This window comes from Bos taurus, chromosome 3 (genome assembly GCF_002263795.3).
Source record: "Bos taurus isolate L1 Dominette 01449 registration number 42190680 breed Hereford chromosome 3, ARS-UCD2.0, whole genome shotgun sequence".
NCBI classification, from domain to species: domain Eukaryota; kingdom Metazoa; phylum Chordata; class Mammalia; order Artiodactyla; family Bovidae; genus Bos; species Bos taurus.
The window spans coordinates 97,812,342-97,834,652 of NC_037330.1; the positions used below are offsets into that span (position 1 = coordinate 97,812,342).

Genomic DNA, 22,311 nt, shown 5'->3' on the forward strand with positions numbered 1-22,311 from the left:
TCATAATTGGTGTTCTGTATTTATTACATCATATCAGGTGGCATATAATATCTGATTGTCTTAAGTTTGGTGATATTAAGATTGATCTTTTTTGCTTCAGGCAGTATCAGCCTGATGTTATTCCATAATAAATTTCCTCTACAGTCTTTCATCTGATAGCTTTAGTATTCCTTGAGACCCATGTTTTCATTAGCAGTTACCAAATGTGGTTTTTCTAATATTGTCTTTTTTCTGTATTTGTTAGCTGGAATTCTTCTATTAATTTCCCTCATCAGCAATGTGGTTGGTGGTTTAGTCGCTAAGTCGTGTCCGACTCTTGTGACCCAATGGACTGTAGCCCGCCAGCTCTTCTGTCCATGGGATTCCTGGCAAGATTATTGGAGTGGGTTGCCATTCCTTCTCCATATCAACAAGGTAGTGAGCTTGAAATACTGTTCTTATATGAAAAGTGGGGTCATCTCTCCTTTCCTTCCTTAACAGCTATAGTGAGGTATAACTTACATATCACAAAATTTACCCATTGTAAATGTAGTTAAGTGATTTCTAGAAAATGTATATAGTTGTGAGCCATCACCACAATCCAGTTTAGAATATTCTATCACCTCATATTTCCTAATGCCTATTTGTACTCAGTTTCTATGTGTACTTCAGTCCCAACAACACTGATCTATTTTCATCTTTGTATATTTTTCTTTCCTAGAAATTTTATTTAAATGGATTTATGTAATATGTTGTCTTTTGTGTCTGACTTCTTTTACTTGGAATAATGTTTTTGAGGTTTATCCGTGTTGTTCTACATTTAGTAGTTCATTCCTTTTTGTTGATGAATGATACTCTATTCATAGAACTTTTTTTCCCTTTCCATTCACTATTTGACGGATGTTTGGATTCTTTCGGTTTTTGACTATTATGAGCAATTTGCTATGAGTATATGGATGCATGCTGGGTTGTATGCTAAGTATATGTTTAACTTAAACTCTCAGCCTGTATTCTAAAGTTGAGTGTGTGCATGCTGAGTCACTTCAGTCATGTCCAACTCTTTGTAACCCTAAGGACTGTAGCCCGCCAGGCTCCTCTGTCCATGGGGTTCTCCAGGAAAGAATACTGGAGTGGCTTGCCATACCCGCCTCCAGAATATCTTCCCAACCCATGGACCAAACCTGTGTCTCTTGTGTCTCCTGCATTGACAGATGTGTTCTTTACCACTAGCCCCACCTGAGAAGCCCTTTCTAAAGTTACTGTACCATTTTACATTCCCAGTAGCAAAGTATGAACATGTTCCATATCATCCCCAAGATTTGATAATGTTAGTCTTTTTGGAATATAGTCATTCTGATGGATGTGTAGTGATTTCCCGTATTTTTAATTTGCATTTTAATACTCTTGAGCATCCTTCATATACCTTTTCTTGTAAAATGCTTATTCAAATATTTTATCCATTTTGAACTGGGTAGTTTGTCTTCTTATCAAGTTTTTTTTTTCTTTTTAAACATATTCTAAATATAAGTCCTTAATCAGATATAAGATTGGTAAATACTTCATCCTATTTTAATTTTTTCATTCTTTTAATGGTGTCTTCTTATGGCTCAGGGTAAAGAATCTGCCTGAAATGCAGGAGACCTGGGTTTGATCCTTGGATTAGGAATATCCTCTGGAGAAGAGAATAGCAACTCACTCCAGTATTCCTGCCTGGCAAAAGCCCATGGACAGAGGAGCCTGGTGGGCTGCAGTCCATGGGGTTGCAAAGAGTTGAACACAACTGAGCGACTAACACTTTTCACTTTCTGAAGAACAAAGGAAGTCCACGTTAACAACTTTTTTTTTCCTTTAATGGGATCATATGTTTGGTGAAATGTTTGCTTTACCAAGGTCACAAAAATTTTCCCGTTTCTTCTACAAAGTTTATAATTTTTTTCTTTACATATATGCCTGTGGTCCATTATGAGTTAATTTTTGTGTGTACGGTGAGAGGTAAGGATCTGTTTTTGTTTTTTGTTTTGGGGGATTGTGCAAATGCTCAAGGATATCCAAGGACCCTCTTAAATTGGGCATTCTGATGAATGGTCAGATCCTTGAGTAACCTCAGACAGAGTGCTTAGAAAAGTCTTGGCACACAGGAAACACTTAAAATATCCTTGCTTATTTTTATTGGTAGTGTGTTATTACTCTTTATTATTTGGGAACTGCCACATTCTATTCATACCATATCTGAACCTGTAAGGAGCCTCTAGAGGCCCAGAACCACATTAAGTCTCTGGTGAAATATATATTTATAATACATAAATACAAAGTAATATATGAGGGCCAGTGACATTAAAAGCTATATAGGGTGATTTTGCATTCATAGAGAAGGCAGTCTCCTTAGGGAAATGGTTTTAATTCTGGAATTTACCAGAATAAAATTATAGTTATGATGAAAGCTATTTGTTGGGAGCCATTTTTAGGTAAGAAAGAGAATGAAAAGTTTGCTACCATGTAGACTTCTCTATTGAAACTGAATTTTCATTCTTTCTCATTGAAGGTTTGTAGGTTCTCTTCTGTAGATACACACACTCTCTCTCTCTCTTACATAGCACACACTGTGTCTCTCACACACACAATGCACTTGAACCTTGGACAACACAGATTTGAGTTGCACAGGTTCACTTATACACAGATTTTTTCTATAGTAAATACTACAGTGCATGGTCTTTGGTTGGTTGACTCCATGGATGCTGAACCACAGATTAGGAGGAACTACAGATACGGACTGTGGCTCAGATCATGAACTCCTTATTGCCAAATTCAGACTTAAATTGAAGAAAGTAGGGAAAACCACTAGACCATTCAGGTATGACCTAAATCAAATCCCTTATGATTGTACAGTGCAAGTGAGAAATAGATTTAAGGGACTAGATCTGATAGACAGAGTGCCTGATGAACTATGGATGGAGGTTTGTGACATTGTACAGGAGACAGGGATCAAGACCATCCCCAAGAAAAAGAAATACAAAAAAGCAAAATGGCTGTCTGGGGAGGCCTTACAAATAGCTGTGAAAAGAAGAGAAGTGAAAAGCAAAGGAGAAAAGGAAAGATATAAGCATCTGAAGGCAGAGTTCCAAAGAATAGCAAGGAGAGATAAGAAGGCCTTCCTCAGCAATCAATGTAAAGAAATAGAGGAAAACAACAGAATGGGAAGGACTAGAGATCTCTTCAAGAAAATTAGAGATACCAAGGGAACATTTCATGCAAAGCTCGATAAAGAGCAGAAATGGTATGGACCTAACAGAAACAGAAGATACTAAGAAGCGGTGGCAAGAATGCACAGAAGAACTGTACAAAAAAGATCTTCACGACCCAGATAATCACGATGGTGTGATCACTGACCTGGAGCCAGACATCCTGGAATGTGAGGTCAAGTGGGCCTTAGAAAGCATCACTACGAACAAAGCTAGTGGAGGTGATGGAATTCCAGTTGAGCTCTTTCAAATCCTGAAAGATGATGCTGTGAAAGTGCTGCACTCAATATGCCAGCAAATTTGGAAAACTCAGCAGTGGCCACAGGCCTGGAAAAGGTCAGTTTTCATTCCGATCCCAAAGAAAGGCAATGCCAAAGAATGCTCAAACTACTGCACAATTGCACTCATGTCACATGCTAGTAAAGTAATGCTCAAAATTCTCCAAGCCAGGCTTCAGCAATACGTGAAGCGTGAACTTCCAGAAATTCAAGCTGGTTTTAGAAAAGGCAGAGAAACCAGAGATCAAATTGCCAACATCCACTGGATCATGGAAAAAGCAAGAGAGTTCCAGAAAAACATGTATTTCTGCTTTATTGACTATGCCAAAGCCTTTGACTATGTGGATCACAATAAACTGTGGAAAATTCTGAAAGAGATGGGAATACCAGACCACCTGACCTGGCTCTTGAGAAACCTATATGCAGGTCAGGAAGCAACAGTTAGAACTGGACATGGAACAACAGACTGGTTCCAAATAGGAAAAGGAGTATATCAAGGCTATATATTGTCATCCTGCTTATTTAACTTATATGCAGAGTACATCATGAGAAACGCTGGGCTGGATGAAGCACAAGCTGGAATCAAGATTGCCAGGAGAAATATCAATAACCTCAGATATGCAGATGACACTACCCTTATGGCAGAAAGTGAAGAGGAACTAAAGAGCCTCTTCATGAAAGTAAAAGAGGAGAGTGAAAAAGTTGGCTTAAAGCTCACCTTTCAGAACACTAAGATCATGGCATCCAGTCCCATCACTTCATGGCAAATAGATGGGGAAACAAATAAACAGACTTTATTTTTCGGGGCTCCAATATCACTGCAGATGGTGATTGCAGCCATGAAATTAAAAGAAGCTTACTCCTTGGAAGGAAAGTTATGGTCAACCTAGATAGCATATTAAAAAGCATAGACATTACTTGCCAACAAAGGTCCATCTAGTCAAGGCTATGGTTTTTCCAGTGGTCGTGTATGGATCTGAGAGTTGGACTGTGAAGAAAGCTGAGCACCGAAGAATTGATGCTTTTGAACTGTGGTGTTGGAGAAGACTCTTGAGAGTCCCTTGGACTGCAAGGAGATCCAAGCAGTCCATTCTAAAGCAGATCAGTCCTAGGTGTTCATTGGAAGGACTGATGCTGAAGCTGAAACTCCAATACTTTGGCCACCTCATGCAAAGAGATGACTCATTGGAAAAGACCCTGATGCTGGGAGGGATTGGGGGCAGGAGGAGAAGGGGATGACAGAGGATGAGATGGCTGGATGGCATCACCGACTCGATGGACATGAGTTTGAGTAAACTCTGGGAGTTGGTGATGGACAGGGAGGCCTGGTGTGCTGCGATTCATGGGCTCGCAAAGAGTCGGATAGGACTGAGCGACTCAACTGAACTGAACTGAAACAGATATGGAGGAACCACTTACACGGAGAAACCAATATGGAGGGCTGACTATAAGCTGTATGTGGATTTTTGCAGAGAAAATGGGCACCCCTGGCCCTCACATTGTTCAAGGGTGAGCTACATACTGCCACAAATATACGGCCTTCAAAGCTTTTCTTGCAGATGTGGGTATTGCTTGCTCCCTCTCTTCTCTCCAGTCCTTCCTCAAATTTATCATCATAATGAGAGATCTTTTCTCATCCAAGTATTTAATAATGGCCTCGCCTTTTGGTCAATATCTCCATCTCTATCCCGTTGTCTTTAAGGTTATCCTATCTTCTAGCAGGATACTTTGCGCATAAGAGAGTGTTTTTAGTATTTCCACTAAGACAACAGCTGTGAAAAGGGTACTGCTCAGGGTAAATAGGGATGGAGATAGTCCTCCTGTTTTTCTTCTTAGCACTGATACATTATTTTTTATTTTTTCTCTCATCAGAATGATAGTTTCATAAGAGCATTGACTTTTCCTTTTTTGTGGCTGCTGTGTGCATATGACAATACCTGATACATACTAGATGTTTAATGTTCAAAGGAGTTAAATAAAATACCATAAATATCATATAACTGCCTCTCATTACTCTTTTCATGAGTGCTGGAACTGTGCAATTGAAGGATACCTGTTTGTACTATAATCCTTTGATTAGGAAATATATTTTGTATTTGAAAATTTGTAATATATTAATAACTACCTTGGTATCATACCCTTCAACGTTTGGATAAAGAGAAGATAAGATCTTTATTTTTATTGCAGTAGATTACTAGCTGTCCCTATTGTTTTCTCTTGCCTATAGGGAAAAATAGCAGTTTCATTATAGCCCCTGCTTTATCGCTTCTGAGATTTGCTGCTTGTTTTGTGTCTGCAGTATTTAAAATGCTTTCACGTGAAGATTTGAAGCCTGAGAATAAATCCTTCAGTGTCTGTGAGTGAGAGACTCCCTGCCTCAGTCATCAGGAGAGCTTGTAGGACTCAGGATTCATATTTTAAATCCATGATGGCAAATGCATTCCCACCAATTGCCCTTGTAGTTAAAGCGGATAAATAGACATTTATTGGAAATTGTTATAGCGATTACTCTTGTTGGTACAAAGGATTAATGGTATTCTGGCACTGTCTCTTAAGAAGTTTACTATAGCTTTTGACTTACTGCACATGACTAAGATGTCTGGAATACTGTAGTACATTTACTTTGTAACTCACACTGAAAGTACATGTAAAAATTTGAATTTTTACAGAGAAAGAAGGGAAATTGTCATTACTTAGTTATAAGATAAAAAAACAACAGTAAAATGGGACTAATTATATGTTCCAGTAATTGGAACTTACTATTTGGTTTCCAGGAACATTAGTTCTGTAAAAGCTTTTTCTTTAGTAATTTAAAGTCTTTCTTTAAAAATTTTTTTTTTATAGAAGGATAATTGCTTTATAGAATTTTGTTGTTTTCCGTCAAACCTCAACATGAATCAGCCATCAGTTCAGTTCAGTTCAGTCGCTCAGTCGTGTCTGACTTTTTGCGAGCCCATGAATCGCAGCACACCAGGCCTCCCTGTCCCTCCCAACTCCCGGAGTTTACTCAAACTCATGTCCATTGAGTCGGTGATGCCATCCAGCCATCTCATCCTCTGTCGTCCCCTTCTCCTCCTGCCCCCAATCCCTCCCAGCATCAGGGTCTTTTCCAATGAGTCAACTCTTTGCATGAGGTGGCGTTTCAGCCTCAGCATCAGTCCTTCCAATGAACACCTAGGACTGGTCTCCTTTAGGATGGACTGGTTGGACCTCCTTGCAGTCCAAGGGACTCGCAAGAGTCCTCTCCAGCACCACAGTTCAAAAGCATCAATTCTTCAGCGCTCAGCCTTCTTTACAGTCCAACTCTCAGATCCATCCATGACCACTGGAAAAACCATAGCCTTGACTAGATGGACCTTTGTTGGCAAAGTAATATCTCTGCTTTTTAATATGCTATCTAGGTTGACCATGACTTTCCTTCCAAGGAGTAAGCATCTTTTAATTTCATGGCTGTAATCACCAAATGCAGTGATTTTGGAGCTCCCCAAAATAAAGTGACACTGTTTCCACTGTTTCTCCATCTATTTGCCATGAAGTGATGGGACCAGATGCCATGATCTTAGTTTTCTGAATGTTGAGCTTTAAGCCAACTTTTTCACTCTCCTCTTTCACTTTCATCCATAGGTATACATATATCCTCTCCCTTTTGAACCTCCCTCCCATCTCCCTCCCCATCCCACCCCTCTAGATTGATGCACAGCCCTGGTTTAAGTTTCCTGAGCCATACAACAAATTCCCATTGGCTATCTATTTTATGTATGTTAATGGAAGTTTCCATGTTACTCTTTCCATACATTCACCCTCCCCTCCCTTCTCTCCATGTCTATAAGTCTATTCTCTATGTCTGTTTCTCTACTGCTGCCCTGTAAATAAATTCTTCAGTACCATTTTTCTGGATTCCGTATATATGTGTAAGAATACAATGTTTATCTTTCTCTTTATGACTCACTTCACTCTGTGTAATAGGTTTTAGGTTCATCCACCTCATCAAAACTGACTCAAATACGTTCCTTTTTATGGCTGAGTAATATTTCCATTGTGCATTTGTACCACAATTTCTTTATCCATTCATCTGTTGATGGACATCTAGATTATTTCCATGCTCTAGCTATTGTAAATAGTGCTTCAATGAATAATGGGATACATGTGTCTTTTTCAATTTTGGTTCCTCAGGGTATATACTAGGAGTGGGATTGCTGGGTTATATGGTGGTTTTATTCCTAGTTTTTAAAGGAATCTCCATACTGTCTTCCATAGTGGCTGTATCAGTTTGTATTCCCACCAACAGTGCAAGAGCATTCCCTTTTCTCCACACCCTCTCCAGCATTTATTGTTTGTAGACTTTTTGATGATGGCCATTCTGACCAGTGTGAGGTGATATCTCATTGTAGTTTTTATTTGTATTTCTCTAATAATGAGTGATGTTGAGCATCTTTTCATGTGTTTGTTAGCCATCTGTGTGTCTTCTTTGGAGAAATGTCTATTTAGGTCTTTCCCCCACTTTTTGACTGGATTATTTGTTTTTCTGATATTGAGTTCTATGAGCTGCTTGTATATTTTGGAAATTAATCGTTTGTCAGTTGTTTTATTTGCTATTATTTTCTCCCATTCTGAGGGTTGTCTTTTCACCTTGCTTAAAGTTTCTTTGCAGTGCAAAAGCTTTTAAGTTTAATCAGGTCTCACTTGATTACTTTTGTTTTTATTTCCGTTACTCTAGGAGGTAGGTCATAGAGGATCTTGCTTTGTTTTATGTCGGAGTGTTCTGCCTATGTTTTTGTCTAACAATTTCATAGTTTTTGATTTTACATTTAGGTCTTTAATCCATTTTGAGTTTATCTTTGTGTATGGTGTTAGGAAGTGTTCTAATTTCATTCTTTTACATGTAGCTGTCCAGTTTTCCCAGCACCATTTATTGAAGAGGCTGTCTTTGCCCCATTGTATATTCTTGCCTCCTTTGTCAGAAATGAGGTACCCATGGGTGGATGGGTTTATTTCTGGGCTTTCTATCTTGTTCCAGTGGTCTGTATTTCTGTTTTTGTGTCAGTAACATACTGCCTTGATGACTGTAGCTTTGAAATACAATCTGAAGTCAGGAAGATTGATTCCTCCAGCTCCATTCTTCTTTCTCAAGACTGCTCTGGTTATCTGGGGTCTTTTGTATTTCCATATGAATTGTGAAATTTTTTGCTCTAGTTCTGTGAAAAATACCATTGGTAATTTGACAGGGATCACGTTGAATCTGTAGATTGCATTTGGTAGTATAATCATTTTTACAATATTGATTCTTCCTACCAGGAACATGGAATATCTCTCCATCTGTTTATGTTATCTTTGATTTCTTTCATCACTGTCTTATAATTTTATGTGTACAGTTCTTTTGTCTCCTTAGGTAAGTTTATTCCTAGGTATTTAATTCTTTTTGTTGCAGTGGTGAATGGGATTGATTCCTTAATTTCTCTTTCTGATTTTTCATTGTTAGTATATAGAAATGCAGGTGATTTCTGTGTATTGATTTTATATCCTGCAACTTTGCTAAATTCACTCATTAGCTCTAGTAATTTTCTGATACTATCTTTAGGGTTTTCTATGTACAGTATCATGTCATCTGCAAACAGTGAGAGCTTTACTACTTCTTTTCTGATCTGGATTCCTTTTATTTCTTTTTCTTGTCTGATTGCTGTAGCTACAACATCCAAAACTATGTTGAATAATAGTGGTGCAAGTGGACACCCTTGTCTTGTTCCTCATCTTAGGGGGAATGCTTTCAGTTTTTCACCATTGAGAATAATGTTTGCTGTAGACTTATCATATATGGCCTTTACTATGTGAAGGTAGGTTCCTTCTATGCCCACTTTTTGAAGAGTTTATTCATAAATGGGTGCTGAATTTTGTCAAAGGATTTTTCTGCATCTATTGAGATTATCATATGGTTTTTACCTTTCAGTTTGTTAATATGGTGTACCACATTGATTTGCATATGTTGAAGAATCCTTGCATTCCTGGAATAAACCCAACTCGATCATGGCATCTGAGCTTTTGATGTGTTGCTGAATTCTGTTTGCTAACATTTTGTTGAGCATTTTTGCATCTGTGTTCATCAGTGATATTGGACTATAGTTTTCTTTTTTTGTGTTGTCTTTGTCTGGTTTTTGTATCAGGTTAATCGGCCTTGTAGAATGAGTTTGGAAGTGTTCCTTCCTCTGTAATTTTTTGAAAGAGTTTTAGAAGGATAAGTATTAGCTCTTCTCTAAATGTTTGATAGAGTTCTCCTGTGAAGCCATCTGGTCCTGGACTTTCATATTTTGGGAGATTTTTGAACACAGCTTCAATTTCAGTGCTTATAATTGAGTTGTTCATAATTTCTCTTTCTTCCTGGTTCAGTTTTGGAAGATTGAACTTTTCTAAGAATCTGTCCGTTTCTTCCAGGTTATCCATTTTATTGCCATATAGTTGTTCATAATAGTCTCTTATAATCCTTTGTATTTCTGCATTGTTTTTTGTTACCTCTCCTTTTTCATTTCTAATTTTGTTGATTTGATTCTTCCCTCTTTTTTTCTTGATGAGTCTGGCTTGTCAATTTTGTTTATTTTTATAAAGATTTGTCAATTTTGTTTATCTTCTCAAAGAACCCACTTTTAATTTCATTAATCTTTACTATTGTTTCTTTCATTTCTTTTTCATTTATTTCTGCTCAAATCTTTACGATTTGTTTCTTTCTACAACCTTGAAACCTGGGAAAAAGAGACCTCAAACACAATAAGATTTTAAAAAATAGTGAAAAGGTAGAGAAATACTACACAAAGGAAGGAACAAACTAGAAACACAGAAGTCCAAGTAAATGAAGAGGAAATAGGCAAACTACCTAAAAAAGAATTCAAAATAATTATAGTAAAGATGATCAAAAACCTTGAAAACAAAATGGAGAAAATGCAAGAATCAATTAACAAAGACCTAGAGGAATTAGAGAATAAGCATACCTAGACAAACAATTATTGAAATTAAAAATACTCTAGAAGGAATCAATAGCAGAATATCTGAAGCAGAAGAATGAATCAGTGAGCTGGAAGATAAAATGGTGGAAATAACTTCTCAAGAGCACAATAAAGTAAAAAGAATGAAAAGAACCGAGGATAGTTGCAGAGATCTCTGGGACAATATCAAATGCACCAATATTTGAATTATAGGGGTCCCAGATGAAGAAGAGAAGAAGAAAGGGTATGAGAAAATTTTTGAAGAGATTATAGTTGAAGATTTCCCCAACATGGAAAAGGAAATAGTCGATCCAAGAGGCACAAAGAGTGCTATACAGGATAAACCCAAGGAGAAACACGCCAAGACACATATTAATCAAACTAACAAAGACTAAACACAAAGAAAGAATATTAAAAGCAGCAAGGGAGAAGCAACAAGTAACATTCAAGGGAAACCCCATATGCTTAACAGCTGATCTTTCAGCCGAAACTCTGCAGGCCAGAAAGGAATAGCAGGATACATTTGAAATACCAAAAGGGAAAAATCTATAACCAAGATTACTGTAGCCAGCAAAGATCTCATTCAAAATTGATGGAGAAATAAAAAGCTTTTCAGACAAGCAAAAGTTAAGAGAATTCCATACCACCAAACCAGCTTTACAACAAATGTTAAAGGGACTTATATAGTCAAGAAATAGAAGAGAAGAAAAAAGATCTACAAAATCAACCCCAAACAATTAAAATGGCAATAGGAACATCCAGTTCCAGTTCCCGTTCAGTTGCTCAGTCGTGTCCAACTCTTTGCGGCCCCATGAACCACAGCACACCAGGCCTCCTTGTCTATCACCAACTCCTGGAGTCCACCCAAACCCATGTCCATTGAGTTGGTGGTGCCATTCAACCATCTTATCCTCTGTCGTTCCCTTCTCCTCCTGCCCTCAATTTTTCCCAGAGGTGCCACTAATTACTAAGTCTATTGGGGTTCCTCTAGGATGGAGATTTCAGTGTGAACTTTATTGTAGGGTGATTTCTTGAGCTATTTTATTGGAAATTATGTCAGCATCTTTTAATGTCTTTTCTCTTCAGCAGATCGTATTCAGTAGAAAAATCATTTACATATTTCTCCTGGAAGCTATATACTTGATGACCTGTTTTTAGAACCTTGTGGTGTAAGGACCTATAGTAAAATCTCATTACATAGCTGAGATTCTTAATCTACCTGTTTTCATTTGTACTTGCTGTTTCCATGACAGTGAGGACAACAGTGACTATTACTGTTACTTCTTTTTCTCTTCCTCCTAACCCTCTTCTTCCCTCTGCTTCTCCTTTCTCTAAAAAACTTTCAATTCGTTTCCCCTTACCCTCCTGTTCTAACTCTTTAGAGAATAACTCCCTCTCATGTGTCTGAGAATGGGTAAGGGCAGTTTCCTAGCAGTAAGTTAGAAGAAGGATATGGGGTAGACTGTTTCTGAAATTTTCAGTTATTTCTCTGGTTTTAGCTCCACTGATTTTGTCATTGCCAAAGGTACATTTTTTTTTGTACCTTTGTACCACCAATTGCTATGTTTTTTAGGAGTTCTTTAGTATAAAAAAGCTTGCTTCTAAGCTTTTCTCTCTATTGGCTTAAGGTTCTTTCTTTAGGCTGTTAACTCAGTTACCACTTTTGTTCAAATTTTTTTCTCTTTAGTTTTGTCATTGTGAGTTGGTGTGTATGTGTGTGTTTAATTCCTTTATTCATTTAGTGAGAGTTCAGAAAGGAACTATATGCATACATTTAACCTGCTATCTCTAACAGTAGCTGACTGAAATATTACAGTATGACCACATGTGTAACTGCAACCTAGGTCAAGAATTAGAACATTGCCAAATTTCAGAAAACCTACCTTATACTCTCTAACCTCTATTCAATATCACAGTAATCGAAGTCTATGCCCCAACCAGTAATGCTGAAGAAGCTGAACGGTTCTATGAAGACTTATAAGTCCTTCTAGAATTAACACCCAAAAAAGATGTCCTTTTCATTATAGGGGACTGGAATGCAAAAGTAGGATATCAAGAAACACCTGGTTTTGGAGTACAGAATGAAGCAGGGCAAACACTAATAGAGTTCTGCCAAGAGAATGCACTGGTCATAGCAAACACCCTCTTCCAACAATACAAGAGAAGACTACACATGGACACCGACAGATGTTCAACACTGAAATCATATTGATTATATTTTTTGCAGCCAAAGATGGAGAAGCTCTATACAGTCAGCAAAAATAAGACTGGGAGCTGACTGTGGCTCAGATCATAAACTCCTTATTGTCAAATTTAGACTTAAATTGAAGTAGGGAAAATCACTAGACTACTCAGGTATGATCTAAATCAAATCCCTAATGATTATTCAGTGAAAGTGAGAAATAGATTAAAGGGACTAGATCTGATAAAGAGTGCCTGATGAACAATGGATGGAGGTTCCTGACATTGTACAGTAGACAGGGATCAAGACCATCCCCAAGAAAAGAAATGCAAAAAAGCAAAATGGCTGTCTGAGGAGGCCTTACAAATAGCCATGAAAAGAAGGGAAGCGAAAAGCAAAACAGAAAAGGAAAGATATACCCATTTGAATGCAGAGTTCCAAAGAATAGCAAGGATAGATAAGAAAGCCTTCCTCAGTGATCAGTGCAAAGAAATAGACGAAACAATAGAATGGGAAAGTCTAGAGATCTATTCAAGAAAATTAGAGATACCAAGGGAACATTTCATGCAAAGATGGGCACAATAAAGGACAGAAATGGTATGGACCTAACAGGCCTGGCATGCTGCAGTCCATAGGGTCGCAATGAGTTCGACACAGCTGATTGACTGAACTGATAAGGAAAGCTTTCTGAAATTTCAGTTCAGTTCAGTCTTTCAGTCATGTCTGACTCTTTGCGACCCCTTAGACTGCAGCACACCAGGCTTCCCTGTTCATCACCAACTCCTGGAGTTTACTCAAACTCATGTCCGTTGACAGTGGTGCCATCCAACCATCTCATCCTCTGTCGTCCCTTTCTCCTCCCACCTTCAATCTTTCCCAGCATCAGGGTCTTTTCAAATGAGTCAGTTCTTTGCATCATGTGGCCAAATATTAGAGTTTCAGCTTCAGCATCAGTCCTCTCAGTGAATCTTCAGCATTGATTTACCTTAGGATTCACTAGTTTGATCTCCTTGCTTTCCAGGGACTCTCAAATCTTCTCTAGTACCACAGTTCAAAAGCATCAATTCTTTGGCACTCAGCTTTCTTTATAGTCCAACTCTCACGTCCATCCATGACTACTGGAAAAACCATAGCTTTGACTAGATGGACCTTTGTTGGCAAAGTAGTCTCTGCTTTTTAACATGCTGTCTAGGTTGGTCATAACTTTTCTTCCAAGGAGCAAGTGTCTTTTATTTCATGGCTGCAGTCACCATCTGCAGTAATTTTGGAGCCCCCTCAAAAATAAAGTCTGTCACTGTTTCCATTGTTTCCCCATCTATTTGCCATGAAATGATGGGAGCAGATGCCATGATTTTAGTTTTCTGAATGTTGACTTTTAAGCCAACTTTTTCACTGTCCTCTTTCACTTTCATCAAGAGGCCCTTTAGTTCTTCTTCACTTTCTGCCATAATGGTGGTGTCATCTTCATATCTGGTTATTGATATTTCTCCCAGCAATCTTGATTCCAGCTTGTGCTTTATCCAGCCTGCATTTCACATGATATACTCTTCATAGAAATTAAAAAGGAGGGTGACAATATACAGCTTGGCATGCTCCTTTCCTAATTTGGAACCAGTCTGTTGTTCCATGTCTGGTTCTAACTGTTGCTTCTTGACCTGACTACAGATTTCTCAGGAGGCAGGTAAGGTGGTTTGGTATTCCCATGTCTTTCCAGGATTTTCCACAGTTTATTGTGATCCACACAGTCAGAGGTTTTGGCATAGTCAATAAAGCAGATGTAGTATATTTCTGGAACTCTCTTGCTTTTACAATGATCCAGCAGATGGCAATTTTATCTCTGGTTCTGCTGTCTTTTTAAAATGAAGCTTGAACATCTGAAATTTGGCTATATCTATTTATTGACCTAAAGGCTTCCCTGGTGGCTCAGATGGTAAAAAATCTGCCTGCATTGCAGGAGACCTGGGTTCTATCCCTGTGTTGGAAAGATCCCCTGGAGAAAAGAATGGCTACCCACTCCAGTGTTTTTGCTTGGAGAATTCCATGGACAGGGTAGCCTTGTGGCCTATAGTACATGGAGTTGTAAAGAGTCAGACACAGCTGAGCCAGTAACACTTTTACTTTTGTGTTCAATCTCTATTTCCTCTATGCTCCAGAAAGAAATTTCCATTTTAAAGTCTGATATTGTAGTTTAGTTTTGCCTATTGTTGAAAATTAAATAAATGGAATCATTGTTTGCAAATTCTTTTGTTCTAGGCCTATTTTGCTTAGCATTTTTGCTGAGAAATTGATTTTTGTTTTGATAACTTTCATTTGTCTTTGTTGCTATGTAGTATCTCCTTATGTGACTATACTCCAAGTTGTTTATTCTATTATTAATGGGCATTTTGCTTATTTCCCTTTTTGCTGCTATGAATGAAATTACTATGAATATTCTTGATTACATGCCTTGATGTTCATGAGCATGCGTATCTATTTGGTATGTGTGTGTGTGTTGATGTGACCTTCTCTAGGGGATCTTACCAACCCAAGGATTGATTCTGTGTTTCTTACATCTCCTGCATTGGCAGGTGGGTTCTTTACCACTAGTGCCACCTGGGAAACCCATACACTTATATATATATATACACATATATGTGAGTGTGTGTATATATATACATACATATACATATATATATATATATATATATATAAATGTGTGTGCGTGTGTAATTGCTGAGTCTTAAGGTGAATATGAGTAGACAGTGCCAAGCAGTTTCCCAGTGTTTCTCTGTTGATATACACTCTGCCATTGGTGAAAGTTCTGTTCTCCACATCCTTGCCAACTCCTGGAATTGCCAGACTTTTTCATTTTAGTCATTATGGTACGTGGACAGTGGTTTCATTTTGCATTTCTGTGAAGATAAATGACATCATCTTTTCTGGACATCTTTGTGTGTGTGTGAAATGCTTGTCTTTTGCTCATTTCTCTTTTTGGCTGTTTATTACTTTCTTACTAATTTGTAGGGTTTCTCAATATTTTCTAGTTAGCAAGATTTATGTCATTTATGTGTGTTGTAAGTACAATAATCTCTCACTCTGTGGCTTGCATTTTCAATCCATTAGTGATTCTTGTTGTCTTCTTCATTGCAGGCAGATTCTTTACCAGCTGAGCCTCCAGGGAAGCCCCTTATGCTTAGTCCTTTTGGGGTTGTGTTTTTCCCTATCCCAGTATGTCGCTGTTTCTGTTTGTGACGCCAGTTTTCTTGCTGTTCCCCCATTCACTGCACCTAGGGTAGGCAAGGCGCAAGCTAAGAGGCTGGAAGAAGCCTCTAAGAGCCATGGAAACTGCAGACACGGTTATTCTCTTCTGGTTGGCACAGCAGCCACAACTCAGTCTCTCTCCTGGCTGACATGGCAGCTGAAGCTGCAGCCGTAACATAACCATAATGTAGCCATAAGGTTGCCATAACATAACTTCATGTAACGTAACCATGATTTCACTCCAGTGTAGCCCCAGTGCAGCAGCAGCCAGGGCTTTCATGGTGAAGCTCATACAGGCGTACTGCACAAAGTAGCCCATGACCAAGTGAGTAACTCGTGACAGTCATACACAGTGCTATAAGTGATCTCAGCCATTACACAATTGTGCAAAGTCATGTTTTCAGAACATGGAGTGAAAGAGCATGAGAGCACAGGTTAAAAGAGCCAGACTGGAACCATCTTGTTAATTTTCCCACACTAAAGTTATGAAGATACTCTATATAATTTTCTAGAAGACTTATTTCTATCATATACATTCAGATTTGCTGTCTTCCTTTGATTTTACTTTTATATATGGTTGAAGTAAGGATAATATTTTATTTTTATTTTATGTATATCTAATTGGGCAATACCATTTGGTGAAGAGATTTTTATTCCCCTTGCTCCAAATGTTATCACAAGCTAAATGCCTACCTACTTGTGGATTTTTTTAATTTATATATTTTCTGTTTTGTTTCATGGATCCTTGCATAAACCTTATGGTTTCTTAATTACTAGAACTTCAGTTTTGATATCTGGTAGTTTAAGCCCTCCAGGTTTATCCCTTATGAAGACTGTCTTAGGTATTTTTAGTGCCTAAAGTATGCTAATTTTAGCCCTAAATGTACCCTTGAATGAATATTCACATTTGAGTACTCCATAACCACCATTCATCAAGACAGAGGATATTTCCAACATCTGAAAAGGTTTTGTACCTCTGCCAGTCAGTAGCCCCCTCACGATAATCACTGTTGTAACTTTTGTTAGTATTTATTACTTTTGTCCATTTTTGGACTTCCTATAAGTTAAATCATAAATATATATTTGTTTGAATTTTTTCATTCCACCTAATGTCTGTGAATCACCTATGATGTTGTATTTCATTAGTCCATTCTTTTTTTTATTGCTTTTTATTGTTCCATTATATAAAAGTAATTTATTCATTTCTTGTAAATGACGATTGTTTTTAGGCTTATTATGAATATTCTTACAAATATCTTTTGATAAACATTTATATTCAGTTCTCTTGGAGAGGAATTTCTGGGTCATAGAATAGATGTATATTTAGCTTTATTTGATACTGCTGAACACTTTCCTAAAAATAATTGTACAATTCCTTTTGAGTATTGAACTTTGTATGTGAAAAATTATAGAAATAATTGGGGACATAACATCATACTATTGTTCTCCAGATAGGCTTTATGTTTGCCTTTTATTTCCCTTCTGTAGGGTGTCAGTGGTACCAGCAAACCTCTATTATGTCAGTCTGATGTCAGAGATTAAGGTGATTAGAAGCTGGGTTTCTTTCTGAGTGCAAGGACTAGGGGAGGATATTTGCAATTTATCCTTGCTGCTGTGATGTTGTCTTTTAGACACTCTTATCTAAACTGTGGAGAATTTATGAAGACCTCTCCTTCTTGGTGTAGGCCCTACAGTGATTTTTTTAAATTAATTTTTGTCTGCCCTGGGCCTTTGTTGCTGAGAGTGAACTTTCTCTAGTTGTTGCAAGTGGGGGCTACTCTCTAGTTGCGGTGTGTGTGCTTCTCGTTGTGATGGCTTGTGTTGTTGCAGAGACAGGTTCTAGGTACACAGGCTTCAGTAGTTGTGGCATTTGGGCTCTGTAGTTGTGACTCACAGGCTCTAGAGCACATGCTCTGTGGTACGTGAGCTAAGTTGCCCTGCAGCGTGTAGAATCTTCCCAGACCAGGGATCAAACCCATGTCCCCTGCTTTGGCTGGAAAATTCTTAACCACTGGACCACTGGGGAGGTCTCCTGTAGTGATATTTTTCTTCTAGGTCTATTGAGACCATCAAAATCTCAGCTAAGTTTATTAATCCTTAGTTTGCCATTTCTGGAATTAGCAGATGCCCTTGGGGAGAAAGCAGTTCCAATGTTTGGCTCATCTCCCTGACTCTTTGTTTTCCTAGAACTTGGCCCTGTAATTCTTCACTGCCATATTAGCTTCTCTGTGCCTTCAAGCAGATATTAAAAAATAACTTGACCAGATTTTCTTAGTCTTCTTAGTAAGATGATTGGTGTGCTTTATGTAAGTTGCCATTATCTGAAGCAGAAATCCATTCCTCATCAATACCCTTTCTACCCTCGTCCCGTGTCTCTGTGTGCTCTCCCATTTGTCCCCACCTCATTGTATCTATTTACCTATCCTAAGTATCTATATGTGGGCTAACATTGCATAGCTAATTACGACATCTTTCTATAATCCATATTCTTTCATTTAAAAAGCACACATTTATATTCCTACTTGTTTATTTTTCTAGATGAACTTAAACTCATTTTTAAGATCTAAGATAAACCTCTCTGAATTTTAATTATTTTGAAAGAATTAGCATCTTTATATTATTCATTCTTCCCATGTAGATAAGTGATATATATTGATTTATTAAACTTATGTTTTCTTTCACCCTGTTACCAAGGTTTTGAGGTATGTGTGTGAGTGTGTGTGTGTGTATAGTTGCCATGTATTTCGTGTTTATTTTCATATTTATTTCTATCTGTTGCATATTTTGTGACTTTTGAGAATAAGATTCTTCGCATGATTTTCCTTTCTTCCTTTTTTTTGTAGTTAATATGCAAGAAAGTGAAAAAATATTTGTTGGGGAGCCAGTCATTTCACTGAACCTTCATATTGGCGCTGTTGTTTTTTTCAGTCTGTTTCAGATATTTATTCATGATTAGTCTAAGTATTAAAAATTTGTTAGTTTGCATTTCAATCAGAGCATGTGGCCTATAATAGTACTGCTTCTTGGAATTTAATGGTGATTTCCCTGAGCATCTGGGCTAGGAATCAAATATAAACATGACTTGTTTACTTAAAAAGGTGTGTTCCCTTTGTGTTGGTAACAACATTTGAAGCATTCTTTCTATATCTTACTTTAGCTTACTGATTGCATTATGTCATGTATTACATCAAAGCTAACATATAGGAGACCCTTATTAATGTCCATTCATGAGTCAGTGCTACAACTTGCCTTCTTGACTTTTTCAGTTCAGGTCAGTCGCTCAATCCTGTCCAATTCTTTGCGACCCCATGGACCGTAGCATGCCAGGCTTCCCTGTCCATCACCAACTCCTGGAGCTTGCTCGAACTCATGTCCACCAAGTTGGTGATACCATCCAACCATCTCATCCTCTGTTGTCCCCTTCTCCTCCTGTTTTCAATCTTCCCCAGCATCGGGGTCTTTTCCAGTGACTCAGTTCTTCACATCAAGTGGCTTCAGCTTTAGCATTAGTCCCTCCAATGAACATTGAGGACTGATTTCCTCTAGGATTGACTGTTTTGGTCATTTGCAGTCCAAGGGACTTGCAAGAGTCTTCTCCAATGCCACAGTTCAAAAGCATCAGTTCTTCGGTGCTCAGCTTTCTTTATAGTCCAGCTCTCACATCCTCACATGATTAAGGGCCCTGCATTAGCAGCACACCCTCTGCTCTAACATAGCCACAAAAAAAGTACCTCATTTGACTGCTGTGAAAAAGTTCAGATGTAGCTGTTCATTCATTTAATTCACTCATTCTTCCATCAGTTAATTGACTCATTTTCTATTCATTCTCCCACTAAACTTCCAGTGATAACCTACTATATACCAGGGCTTGCTCTGGTCCTATGAATTTAAAAAACCAAAATGTATGGTCCCTTCCCTGAAAGAGTTCACATTTTAATGGGAGATGGAAATAAACAAAGCATGATTATGCCATGTCAGTGCCAGGAGAGAGACTTGTGAGAGCACACAGGAGGCTGTTCACTCATCCCTGAGGGATAAAAATGGCTGTTTGAATTTGTCTTTTTGTACGAGTCAGGTGAACAATTTTAGATGCTATAATAAGCAGTCCCCAAATCTCAATGGCTTAATACAGTAAAGGTTCATTACAGTCTGATGCAGGTCAAGTGACTTGTCTGGCAATTTTCCTCCCAGTGTTGACTTGGCGAACTAGCCTTTTTCCTTATTACGATACCATTGATTTTACATGCAGCTTCCATGCCCAAGAGCAAGAATTGGGCAATTGTGTATGTGTTTGATGACCAGGCCTGGAAGCGTCACTTATTACCACTGCCCACATCCCTTTTGATCCCAACCAAATACCAAGGGAGACTGAGACATGTTGTCCAGGGTCCAGGAAAAGGATATGGAACTGTGAGCATCTCCTTAGTTTGCCTTAAGTCTTAAGGTTGTCTCAGGGTTACCCAGATAAAGAGAACTTGTATTTCAGGCAGAGGAGATATTCATTATGTGTAAATATGGAGATGAAAGTCACAAGCCTAGAGATTTGAAGTACTCAGGCAGCTCCATGGACTGAAGTATAGAGTATCAGACCAGAAGTTGTGAGAGCTGATAGTAGGCAGGAGGCAAGGGCCAGATCACACAAGGCCTTTTATAATATATGAAGGGGTTTGGAGTCTGTCCTGTGGGCGATAGGGAGGGATAGAGCAGTTTCACTTAAAGAAGCACCACTATTTGTTTACATTTTAAAGGATTGCTCTGAAGCAGCAAGGAAACCAGGTCAGAAGCTATTGTAGTAAAACAAGAAAGAGATGATGGAATGGGGTCAGACTTGGTCCGTGTCCTCAATGTGGCCATAGGCAGACAGACATACTTTCTAACCAGATTACAGTAACAAGTATACCTATACAGTAACAAGTATATCTATACAGTACACAAGGATACCTATACAGTAACAAGTACTGACATCAAGGCCCAAGCAAGAAGCTGTTTGCAGAAGATGAAGGGATTTATTTTAACAGAATATGAGACAAAATCATGGAAAACTTAAGAAAGCCATGTCTGTTTTCTCTTATCCAACAGCCACTTAAAGATGCAGAAATCGAGGTACAGTGAATGGCTGCTGCTGTTCATGGTTATAGATTATGTGAACATTAGAACCAGAGTTAGGAACTCTGCCTGCCTTCCTCCTCTATTCTTATGGACCAACACGAGCCCATCAGGGCAGTTTAGGCACAAAACATAGTAGGATGGTGATGAAATTAGTATCTGTGGCCTTTGGTATTGCCAGCAAAGTGCTCAGTATGTGTAATGAAGAAGGAAAAGAACTAGAACTTCAGCTCAGACCCCATGTAGGTTAATTTCCTAGACCCTTTTCTATTCCAGGTAAAATCTAGACTCTCAGAGAGGGAAGAGATCTTAGAAAGTAAATAATCTCTGGGTATTCCCTGATGCTCCAGTTGTAAGGACTTAGTGTTGTCACTGTGGTGGCCTGAGGTCAATCCTAGTCAGGGAACTAAGATCCTACAAGCCATGCAGCATGGCCAAAAAAAAAAAAAAAAAATAGAGAAAATAGATGATCCTTTAAAATTGTTGTAGAAGTACTAGCCAATGCAGTTAGACACAAAAAAGAAATTAGAAGCATAAAAACTTAAAAAGAGGAGATAAAGTTACTAAGTGTATACAATAAGATTGTTGTTCAGCCGCTCATTCATGTCCGACTCTTTGCAACCCCACGGACTTCAGTACAACAGGCTTCCCTGTCCATCACCAACTCCCAGAGCTTTTCAAACTCATGTCCATCAAGTCAGTGATGCCATCCAATGATCTCATCCTCTGTCATCCCCTTCTCCTCCTATCTTCAACCTTTCCCAGCATCAGGGTCTTTTCCAATAAGTCAGAGCACATCAGTCGGTCAAAGTATTGGAGCTTCAGCTTTAGCATCAGTCCATCCAATGAATATTCAGGACTTATTTCATTTAGGATGGACTGGTTTGATCTCCTTGCAGTCCAAGGGACTCTGGAGAGTTTTCTGCAACACCACGGTTCAAAAGCATCAGTTCTTCTGTGCTCAACTTCTTTATGGTTCAACTCTCACATCCATACATGACCACTGGAAAAACCATAGCTTTAACTAGACGGACCTTTGTTGGCAAAGTAATGTCTCTACTTTTTAATATGCTGTCTAGGTTGGCCATAGCTTTTCTTCCAAGGAGCAAGTGTCTTTTAATTTCTGGCTGCAGTCACAATTAGCAGAGATTTTGGAGCCCAAGAAAATAAAGTCTGTCACTGTTTCCATTGTTTCCCCATTTATTTGCCATGAAGTGATGGGACAGGATGCCATGATCTTCATTTTTTGAATGTTGAATTTTAAGCCAGGTTTTTCAGTCTCCTCTTTCACTTTCATCAAGAGGCTTTTTAGTTCC

General features: G+C 38.3%; 1 protein-coding gene across 3 annotated transcripts in view; it reads left to right on the forward strand.

The window, feature by feature from the left end:
- Positions 1-22,311, forward strand: part of SPATA6 (spermatogenesis associated 6) — a 166,744-nt gene that overhangs the window by 36,218 nt on the left and 108,215 nt on the right. The window contains exon 3 of one of the 3 annotated variants that reach the window (XM_059884701.1): positions 245-21,458. Within the exon in view, the coding sequence (XP_059740684.1) occupies positions 3,226-4,386 (1,161 nt within the window). The 5' untranslated portion in view covers positions 245-3,225 and the 3' untranslated portion in view covers positions 4,387-21,458. 3 annotated transcript variants of the gene reach the window in all.